This window comes from Notothenia rossii (genome assembly GCF_949606895.1).
Source record: "Notothenia rossii genome assembly, chromosome: 3".
NCBI lineage: Eukaryota > Metazoa > Chordata > Actinopteri > Perciformes > Nototheniidae > Notothenia > Notothenia rossii.
This window is the reverse complement of record NC_136901.1, coordinates 73,988,690-74,000,505: the sequence shown is the minus strand read 5'-3', so window position 1 is coordinate 74,000,505 and position 11,816 is coordinate 73,988,690. Positions and strand designations below refer to the sequence as shown.

General features: G+C 41.8%; 1 protein-coding gene across 1 annotated transcript in view; it reads left to right on the top strand.

Moving 5' to 3' along the window:
• The first annotated feature begins 449 nt into the window (after positions 1-449).
• The window catches only part of LOC307033382 (uncharacterized protein), a 116,120-nt gene continuing 104,753 nt past the window's right edge, over positions 450-11,816 (top strand). The window contains exons 1-2 of the mRNA XM_079671828.1: positions 450-1,108; positions 1,606-1,675. Coding sequence (XP_079527954.1) covers positions 815-1,108; positions 1,606-1,675 — 364 coding nt within the window. The 5' untranslated portion in view covers positions 450-814. The remainder of the gene's footprint in view (positions 1,109-1,605; positions 1,676-11,816) is intronic.

The following is an 11,816-nucleotide window of genomic DNA, read 5'->3' as shown; positions in this document are numbered from 1 at the left end:
CACTGAGCTACTGCCGGCTGAAAGATAATCCAAACTATCAGACATCAAAAACTAATATACATGCAGTTTTCGTATTATTTAAGTTTCTAGATAGAGTAGATATTGATTGAATTACGTCCTTCTCTGTGAACTAAACATTTGCTGAAGGATCTGCAATATTATATGATCCTCCAGATGCGTCTTTTTTACAATAGGCCTATAGGCTAGTCACTGCTGGGGTCAGGTATTGAACACAGAAACCGTTTGTAAGTTTGAAAATGTAAACTATATTTACACATGTCAGTTTATCACACAACAAGGCACATTATCTTCACTTCAAAAAATTCTGCATTGGTTTTAGAAAAATAACAATTAGCATCCTGGACTACACCGTACAGTGCTGAGGTGCCGAGCCAGTCTCTCAGCTGTCAATCAGCAGCCTCCCACGTGGTCAGCAGGGCGGGCGCATCTCAACTAGTTGAACATGCAACTTTTAGGGAGGCAAACAATTGGCCCCAGTGGTAGTTTCAGTCGTGCATCCATGGTGGATACTCCCCAACAGGAAACAACCACCAGTACGTTTGAAGGCGCCTTTCACTCTGGTTGGCATGCATATCGGTCCCATGTGTTTGGAGTAAACCCGGTGTGCACTTTCGCTGCTCCTGCCTCTTATTCCAGACTAATTTAAGACAGCACTTTCAACTTTGAGTTCAGTGTTGTGTTAGGTGCGCTGTCTACTCTACGGAGCCTGAGTTTAACCGCAGAACTACACCTCCAAAACGGCGTTTTTGGGGTACTTTATGTTCATCCAGAGGACTGTAAACAGGATTTTACAATGGATACAGCCAGCCACTCTATCGGGGAAAGTAAGCCTGTGTGTGAGTTTGCGCCCAAGTCTTCGGTGCAGCGGTGGCTTCCAGGTTTTCCCATTGCTCTGTGCCTGCTGCTGTCTATGAGCTCCATCACCGTGTGTCTTCTGATGAGCCTCAAGACCTTCCAGCTGGAGAGCCGAATGCAGATGCAGATGGACAAAGCCTCCATCTTCCAGCCGCCGCACAGGGCTTGTCTAAACGATGATGGGACCCTAACTCCAGAGCTGAGCTCATCAGTAGGGAAATTTGTGGAAGAGGTACATTGCATCTATTGTCTTAAATGGCCTCTATTGTATTAAATAAACAGCCTACATTGTGTTTGTGAACTTCTGACAGAGACCTGTGCGTAAAAGTGCACTGAGGTTGACAAACGCACAGACTTGGCACTTTTTTGGCAATTGCTCCCTAATTATTCCCCCTAAAATCAGTTTGTTTTTAATGTATGACCGTAGGGGTCAACATTGCATGCAGCTGGCTAATTACGTTTACAGTTAAAGCTCTTTATAGAGTGATATAACCACTGATGAGACCCCAACCTATAATTTGATCAAATGGAAAAGGAATTGAGGTAGCCCTTTCAATTTTGGAGCTTTATATAATGGGAGACAGATGATATAGACTTTTTTTATTGTTAGTCATTGAGATTTTGTAAATCTTTTATTCTCTGAAATGTTACTTAATGATTTCCTTATTAAAAATATATTCATGTCTAGAACTGGGATTTTAAACTGAGGTGTTTTTTCTCTACCTGCAGAAAGTGGTGATGCTGTTGCCGAAATTAAGGACAACTAGGGACGTTGGTCAAGAGTGCTCCTGCCCTCCAGGTATGTCTCTTTCTTTATTGTATTAGTACCACTTACAAAAACTCTGCAGCCTATCAGGTAAAAGTTACAGTCAAGACATGACTGAAGGCTAAGAAACCTGATTATCTGTCTATGATGCTCTTTTGAACTGAGAGTGTATGTGTATCTGAACAATAAGAATGTGTTTCTGTGTGGAGGAAATCGGCCCCTTCACTTAGGCAGGGCCCATACTGAGACGGCAGGGTTCTGCACTCAGCAGATCAGCGGGGTCGGGACGTCCAGCCTCAGCCCTGCCGCCTGAAAGTCAGTGGGGGATGCTCACTTTTATAGATGGAGCAGCCAAGCGCCAAGATTGGCCACGTTTGGCTGGCGGTGTTTGTTACAGGGCTTGTGATAGTTCCAGGGGTGGAGAACAGTGTGTGATCCACATCATGTTACACACAGAGTCCTCCGTTATGCCTTTGCAAGAAATATGTTGTTTTTTCTATTTTGGGTAAAGATGCTGCTCCATTTGATGTATTGATGAAGCATCAGTCGGTGTGATCATCAGTGTGTTCAATGGTTAACATTGGCTATTTTTACCTCACCTTTGGAGAGGAAAGTTGTGGTTTGTTGCCAGAGAAATTCTCAGGCTTGCATTCAGGACCTTTTTAAAATTGCAACTCAAGTGGAATCCTACTGAGTATGTGGTTGCAAACATGTCTTTATTTTGTGTGACTTTTGTATCAATAGGTTAAAGCATTTAAGCTGCTTCTCTGCACATATGGGACATTTCTCTCCCTGGCTCTTGTTTCTTCTCTCTTCCTCTTTGTCTGCGAGTGTGAATAGCCCTGCAACAACGAGAACAGGTGAAAACGTTCACAAGTGGAATTTTTGGCCCCCTTTCAACACATTCTGTTTTCCAGTCTTAAGGCTGCTGTGCTAAGATAGCTTGCGGTCTCTGTTTTGCAAAGTTGTTGCAAGTGTTGTTGGCATTGGATGCAGCAGAGCGCTCTCAATGTAAGTGTAGTTTTACTTCTATGAATTTGTACTAAGCATTACTCAGTATTATAATCAGATACTTGTTGCCCAATTAGCCTGTAATCCTTCTGCCCTGTTCTTGTGCATTTGAATGTACGTTTTTTCATTGGAACATATTATTGTATCAAATGTTAAATCCCATTTCCTGTCAATTGTTCTTAACTGCTGTGTAATCATGTGGTTTTGGCACTTAAATCCAATCCCTCCACAACTATTTAGGAGTCTATTTTTAAAGTTTTCTCTTTCCAGTTTTTGGTACTGGTAAGATGCCTTATTTTGTGAAACAAAAGGCTATTTTGTTTATTACGGCTTAGATGCAACCGTTTCCCTGTAAATATACTTTTTTCCACGTCCAACGATTCTCCAGATTGCTAACTTCTCTCCATAAAATGTGCTATAAAGAGAATTTCTCAGCCGATAAAACCTAGAGATTTTCCAGGTTCTCCGGCTCAAGAGTCCACATGAGCTCGGTACTTTTAGGAGTGAGCATGTGTTTGTGCCAAGTACTTAACACATGATTCATGCAGAAGTTGGTATGTACATTTATCTGAGATGAGCTGTGCATCCCATCAGTGTGACTGTGCAGTGGTCATGGTCCCATATGGCTGTGTGTGGTGTTGTATATGTGTGTGGGTGTGTACGTTTCTGTCACTGAACCTTTTGAGGGGCCGACAGAGGCAGCTCTCTCAACACGACACTGTAAGAAGAGACCCTCCTCTCCCTTTAGCACCAGCTCTTCCCACCTGAAACCTGAATCTCTCACCACCAAGATCACAGGCCAAAGTATTCCTGCCTGTATGTGTGTGTGAGGGACACACTGCCACACAATATGAGTGGCATTTCAGCCATTAAATCTATGCCCGCCACATCACGGTGCTCACTTTACAGCCTGCATGAAGACAGGGGCCCAACAGGGGGCAGCACTTCTGCAGCCGCACTGGAAATGATGATGTTGAATGTGTCATTGGCTCTTCTGACTTAATGCCTTCCTTCTAAAGAAAATGTTGTAGGCAAAGCGCTTTTGTTCAGTCACAACTGTAGAGACACTGTTTATAAATAGTTTTTGACGCCAAATAACATTTATCTCTGGTTTCCCCTCCGTAAAAGCAGCATTGTGACACTTTTATGCTCACAGATACGACACGGCAAGCAGTCGTTAAGGCTTAGGCAAACTGTGTCACAGAGAGCAACTCTGCTTACAAGCTTCAGGTGTTTGCAGTTAAAACCCGCCTGTTCCCTCAACAGACACACACTACGTATGCTTGCACACAAACCTGCACACACATGCATTACGAACACATGAACACAACACCTTTATGGTGCCTGGGCTAATTAGAAGCATGTGGGGGCTGCATGTGTCCTGTGTAGGGGGAGTGTATTGTCATCTCTGCAATTTGTATTTAAAGGCTGTTTAACAGGTCTGAGAGCCGCTAGGGGGCACACCGTCGGCCCACACTTGGGCACGGACCCAAAATTAAATGGCAGCCAGATACAACCAATAATATGACTCAGTCACTGGAGACTGCAGCAGGAGAGGGATGCAGTGATCACCCATCCAATAAGAAGACAGTGTTGTAGGATTGTTATGAAATACAAGGTCTGAACAGCCTTCAATGGGGAAACATCTTAAATATTAAGATGAATTAAAAAAAGTGAGCGGCTGTTGCTCCTATTTGTCCTTTGTTAGCATTAACTAAATATTCTTTAGGTTTGGACATCACGAAAACAAAGAGATTTTTCTGTACCACTTTACAATAAGAGTACCCTTATAAAGGATTCATAAAGGGTTTATAATTAGGTTATGAATTAGGTTGTAAACACTTTATTTATCATTAAGAACCATTTATAAACCAGTTCTAACAGTTTTCATACATCAACACAGGCTCACTATTTGGCAAGATGAGAAAGCCTTATATTGGCTACTTAGCGAGAATCAACTCAGTGAGCAACAGATACCAAGGATGCTGGCTGATGAAGAAGACAAAGTAACTATATTTAGCCAATATAAGACTTAGCAGTACAGATAAATGTGGGCTCACTATTTGGCAAGCCACCGGTCACAGTTGCCCTGTTTCTCATGTCTTATAAAAGCTTATTAATGATTTATAAAGTGTTCACAACCTAATTAATAAATGAATTACAAACTATTCGTAAACCCTTTTTATAAGGGTAGTCTTATTGTAAAGTGGTACCGATTTTTCTTTATACTTCTGATTTTTTCAGACCAAAATCCAGCCCTTGTTGATATATTGTGTTGCCTGCAGGTCTTGGGTTAATGTTTGTTTAAGTTAAAGTGTATGTTTGTATCCTAAATTATAGTCAGGACTGAGCTCATTCAGTCGGCTGAGGGCATCCAAGTCTTTGGTGTTAATGTATATCGGAGCAAGAGGTCAGACCCCTGGCTGCGCGGTCAGATCAATTTCCATCAGATAAGAGTTATTAAACGCACTGAACGGGAACACTGGCCTCCCGGGTGTGTGTTTTTATATAACTGAGAGAGCATGCTCACAGCAGGGTTTCTTGACGTATTTACCATGTACACATGCAAACAATAACTTGTTTCAGCTACAGCCTTTTGTTTTTATAGCAACTCTAAACTCCTATATTTGGTTACTGTTATGCTCCCACTGTCTGTCAGTGGTCTGCTGAAGTCCCCGGTCTGCTCCTGCTCCCACACCTGGAGGAGGAGACCGGGAAAGCCGGCATTAGGTAGACCCACAATGGGGCCAACACCCCCCAGGGCTGCATTTTATTTTTAAAGCCTTAATAAATCAGACAGGAAGCTTGTAGCTACCTAGACAATGTATCGCTACAGGACTTGTAAGTTGGCCATATAAGTTCCATTAATGACCATTTCAAAGATAATAAACGCAGCAAACTGTTTTCATAAGTGTTCTCATTTTAGATTTGTTCCGCTATTGTGTGTGTGTGTGTGTGTGTGTGTGTGTGTGTGTGTGTGTGTGTGTGTGTGTGTGTGTGTGTGTGTGTGTGTGTGTGTGTGTGTGTGTGTGTGTGTGTGTGTGTGTGTGTGTGTGTGTGTGTGTGTGTGTGTGTGTGTGTGTGTGTGTGTGTGTGTGTGTGTGTGTGTGTGTGTGTGTGTGTGTGTGTGTGTGTGTGTGTGTGTGTGTGTGTGTGTGTGTGTGTGTGTGTGTGTGTGTGTGTGTCCGCCCATCCTGTAGCAGAACATCCAGGTGGCTTTTGACATTATGCTGCAGATTTCCAACTGGGGAAGAAAATATACAATCTTTTTTTTTTTAATACAAAATACGTTCCACCCTGCTGCTGCACATAATTGAGGTTCATACCGTACAGATTGGCGTTGGGCTGTAGGGGCTCCAGACCAACATGTAGTCAAGAGTAAATCCTGTCACACTCCAAACACACACACTCTTAGTTTCAGAAGAGTTTCAGCATTTATAATCTGTCACACTATACATCTTCTATAGGAATATTCAGAAATGGGTTAAATGGAATCAGAATACTGGACCATAAATTGGGATATAGTGTTAAAATGCAAAATGTTGCCTTGGATAAGTGGATGAACACTGGTGGTTATAGCTTTATGACGGACATCTTTAGCCTCACCCCTCTGCTATTCCCTTCCTCCTCCGTTCATTGCAGCCTGCTTTGTTTTAGCACTTTAGACACCAACCTCATATGGACAGCAGCTCTAGTGCACAGCTGTGGGAGCCCTGTGTCCTCAGGTTACGTTATCCTTTCCTTGTGTCTGATACTTCCTCTGGTCTCTGTAGGAGTCAAATGAAAATGAGTCTTCTTGATATCTTGTTCCCATTTGGAACAGGATCATGGACAGCTTGAGTGTGCTCAGTTTATTTGTAGAGGACGAGGGGAATGATGCCTCTTGGAGATATTTGGTTTGAAGATGGTTGTGTCTGTATCGCTGAAGTCAAAGGAAATACTATATTTGTAAATGAGATCATCTTTTATTCAGATTCAACAACCAGTTGATGATGGATTATCTAGTGATCAAAGTGATATCTAGTTTATATCTAGTCAGATAAATGGTCTCAAGTGATGTCAGGCCACATCTGTTGAACCTGGGGCTGAAGATTACACATTCCATAATGAAAATAATCTGGAGGTTTTGAGTCAAAAAAATAATGAGTCACCAAACCTGGTCCTCGTCTCTGCTTTCGGTAACATTTGTCACAAGTAACGTAAATCACCAGAATTGCAGAACAAGCTATTGGCGAATGAGTGGGACTGTGGGTAATACATTCCACAGGTTTTTAACCTGTTTACACACTCATGTTTCAAGTAGGGTCAATTTGAAATTAAGAATCGCTGATGCAACTGTCTCCAGGTGCACACACACACACACACACACACACACACACACACACACACACACACACACACACACACACAATACTCACCCACACATTTCACATGCAGACCCTATCCCTCTCTGTCTCTCATCAGCCTTCTTATTAAAGATAGCTTTGAGAAACCAAAGCGTTTAACAGCATGGCCGACATTCTTGCTTTTTAAAAATAAAGCGCTTGACACTGGTTGCCGATGAAAGCCAACAAGGACCTCAGAAACACACAGAGGAGCAAAGAGCCAGCAGCCAGGTGAGCCCAGGTTATACAGAACACACACAGAACAGATGAGAGGAACTCAACAACACTGATTCATAAAAACATTGATGGCTGTGAGGTCATTAAGTGCAGGAAGTGATGTGGAGCGGATTAAGGAGGAAATGCGGATTGTAACTAATTTAAAGGATTTTGAATCCATGTGTTCAGATTTAAACATTATATTGTTGGTCGTCACATCTTGTCCGATAGCGGAAATTCCAAACATAGCCTGCTGCGGTGCAACACCCATTACAGGGCCTGTTTAAATTTACATCATTTTTCTGGCAAGCAAAAGAAATGTGCTTGTTCTGAGTCTTCTCATGCACTTCCATTGAGTCGTGCATGACAACAAGAACTGTCCTCGTACACAAAAGAGTTTCTTATTACCACAGGTGGAAAGAAATATCATAACATGGAGCAATTTGTAGAAGAATTGCACATTGTGTAAAGTATTAAGAAGCAGTTTTATATAATAAGTTGTTATTTTAGCATCTTGATTTAATTACGTGTTATTAAATAGAGAACACTTGAGTAGGTTTAATCTAAAATGAGATTCATAAATAATTGAATGAACACATGGCATCAAAGTAAAACTTGATTTATAAGGACATCTGATTTGCTGGTCTCCACACAATACGGCTTTGTCTGATGCACAACATTTCAAAACACCAGTTTTCAGCAGACCAGCGTGCATCAAAGGTATCAAGTGATATGTTCAACCGCAGGGACATAATTCATTTCTCCAGCCTTGAATTGATTTTAAGAGCATCGCCGCAGAATCATTCTTGATCTGTCAACTCCACAGATGGCTTTTGAAAGGTTACACTTAAATCAAGACGGCATTTCTTTCTATGATTTTAAATATGTTCATATAACTCTTATGTATGCTTGTTTTCAAATACAGCCTTCTCCACAGGACAGGCTACAGGCAACGAATAATGTCCAAGCACAGTGCCACTTCTCATCAAATAATTGTCTCAAGTAGAAAACTTGTTAAACATGTTATATGTCACTTTGAAAAGGAAAACAACTGCCGGCCACATCTGTGTAAGAGAGAAAGTCAAATTAGGCACATGATGTACAATTATGTGCATGTTGGCCTCAAGTTTAAGGGAACACATCTGCAGTTACTACTAGTTTTGAAGTATTTTGTTTGATTTTATTTTATTTTTTTAAAGAAGTGTAATAATAATACAAATATATGATAAAGCCATAATTGAATTCCTGAATATCTCAAATAATCTGTGAGTATAAATATGTTTCGACACGGATGCCATTTTTTCATCGAGAGCTAAAGTCAGAGCAAGTAGAAGTGGCAGCAGCAGCTTAACATGCAGTGCTGAGCAGACATGGTTTCAAATGTGGAAACTATTATTATGTTTTCTTTAATTATCTCAAGTGGCAGGTGACAAGGTGAATAGGATTTTAATGACGGGGCAAGAAAACTTTTTAACTCCACCATGTGGCCTCTGGCTGGCCGACAGCATTGTGAGGTCAAACGGTCTCTCTCCGTGCTGCAGAATGGGATTGGTTTAAACCTCAGACTGTACATTTAAAGCATCTTACGAATGTGTTTTTTAAAATGAACTAAAACTTGAAGACTCCAACACACCTGTAAAAAGGCTTTAATTTCAATCCCATCGTCTGTTAAGATGTCCAGCACGGATAAAGCTCCACATAAATATGTTTCCAGTATCAGTATTTTCCTTGGCATTCACAGCCAAGTTAAGAATCTAGCGAGACTGAATCCAGCTGCAGGACAGGACTCATGTGAACACACCTGGATTTATCAGACGGGTTGCATCTCTGGACGTGAGCCCAGAGACACTAACCGGCAGAGTTGGAGCAGAGGTTATCGTTTATTAACCCTCCATCCCTCCCTGACACTGAGACCGTCATATCTTTTCTTGGGAGTCATTGTGGGGGTGATGGAGGTGTTAAGGAGGGCATCGATGATCCAGATGGTATCACTGTGCCGAACATGCTTCTGCTTAGTGTAAAAGCCCCTCGGCCGGCTCGTCACTCTCCGAGCACCTCTTTAATGAGAGCTGAGCTCGTAAAACTGGGCCTGAAACCTTTTGAACAAGCCCTCAGCATCACTGGTCCATGTTATTCTGTCATAACAGGGAGGTGAGGGCATTCTGCAGCGGACGGCAGGACAGCTCAACAACTTAACACTCGGCGAACATTGGATTTACATGTGTCAGGCGTGTTTTCATTCTCAGTTTGACCTTTCGAAATGTGTCATTCGTCCCTCCAAATGTTGCTCTTTTACAACTGAGATGTGTCTCTCTTTGGATTCCTCCTCTCCCTCCTTGTCTCTCTTTATGATATGAGGAGTGTATACTTACCTCTGGGGTGGCCTTCGGTTGCTGCCCCTCCACAGTGGGTCAGTGTGTTCCCTGTATGTATACATTAACCCAAAGTTCAGCTAGGAGTGAGGAGGAGGAGGGGGGATGAAGATGTCTATCACACGTACTGTAAACGGACACTGAGGAGATGCAGAGGGAGACTCTCATGGTTAGTAGGCGCTCCCTCAGGTGTGTCTATCCACCATGTCATTTCCTGCTTTTATAGCCGTCAGTAAAAGCTACTGACAGCAGGATTTGTCTGAGACGGCAAATGCATTAGTAGACCACAGGCCTTATTACCATTGGCTATGGAAATACATTTGAAAGAAAAACTTGGTAAGTATATATATATATATATATATATATATATATATATATATATATATATATTGTGTTTTTAATAAAAGGAACTATGCATGCTCAGGGGTCTAGGTCAATTTTGAGGCGGAGGAATTAGCGCAAACGCATTACGTTTGAAACCTCAAACAGCAAGAGGTAACCAAGCAAGACGTGCCGTGTCTCTGCTCTCATGTCTACAGCCGTGTGTAATAAATCTACAACTTAACATCGAACCGCAGTGGCTGCAGTTAAACTCTCAGCTTCATTGTGTGTGAAACAGCCTGACAAAGCCGTTGATGGGTTGTTTCACTCTGAGGCTTTTCTGAGCGGGATTTTGCACGCAGTCGTTTCCCAGCAGCTTGGATATCATAGGGTCATTTTGGTGTAACATTATTGTAATAATACTGTCTAAGTGGATCCGATCATCAGCCAAGCTACAGTTCAGTTTGAAACCGGCGTTTATAGACACATGCCTTTGCAACCCTGAAATGCTCTAGACCTTAACTGAAGGAGCTGCATGTGCTGTCATATGAGAGATGGAAAACAGACATCTGAGAGTGGAGAAAAGGTGACATTTACACAAAGACGCCATGGGAAACGTCTCATTAGGAAGAGGACACAATTACGGGACGGTAAGGAAAGACTACTTTATATAGCACATTCAAAGCCTCAACAACAAATAAAGCTGTATAAAAACATTGATTGCATTAGGATATAGTACAACAGATTATACAATTAAAACCCATAAAGAAAGACTTATGAATAAGCCAAGAGAATAACAATGAAAGTAAAACATGCTTAAAATACAATAAAACCCAGGAACTAACCATTGCATAAACCGAGACTATTTCAAGGCCAGAGATTTCCTTTTTACCACGTGCTTTTGTTGCGTCAAATTCTGAGGACGGGCACAACCGACAATCCAAATGCTTGTATGATACTCAAGGTAACGCCATTTTCAAGGATTCAAGGCTTTTATTGTCATTTGTAAATAGCTAGTTTAGTTTAGTTATGACATTCTTAGGTCACAGGTAAAGTAAATAAAATAAAATAGAATAGAAATAGTGCAGAACAGTCTATATACAAGTAATTGGAATATTGATATTTATAAGTTGCAATCAGATGAATGTTATGGATGTTCTTTGAAAAGTGCAGGTGTTTAACAGTCACCATGCGCACAGACATGGATAAAAGTAAGTATATCTTAAGCTTAAGTGATATAATTCTGACATAGACATTCTCTTGTTGTGTGCTACATGCGTTTAAGGGAAACTTCAGACGGTGTGCGTACCTGATTCCCTAGATACGAGTCAATGAAAAGCCTTAACTGAAGATTCAGGTGTCTTTGTTCGACAGCAGAGTGTGTATGTTTATCAGCTGGTTTGTGACAGAAGGTGCTGTGACAGTGCTATAATGGCTGTTAAATAAGTGTTAATGAGCGCACAGTGGAGGACACACACCATGACCTGCTGCCATTAAATTGAAACACTCAGTTTATGACAAGTAGGCTGTCGCTGCTGCTCACTGTCTAACTGCCCTGGCCAGATGGAGGCACAGATGGGGAGGTTGAGGGAGGAAGAAAATGTTCGAAAATATACTGCACATGTTGAAGTGTGTGTGTGTGTGTGTGTGTGTGTGTGTGTGTGTGTGTGTGTGTGTGTGTGTGTGTGTGTGTGTGTGTGTGTGTGTGTGTGTGTGTGTGTGTGTGTGTGTGTGTGTGTGTGTGTGTGTGTGTGTGTGTGTGTGTGTGTGTGTGTGTGTGTGTGTGTGTGTGTGTGTGTGTGTGTGTGTGTGTGTGTGTGTGTGTGTGTGTGTGTGTGTGTGTGTGTGTGTGTGTGTGTGTGTGTGTGT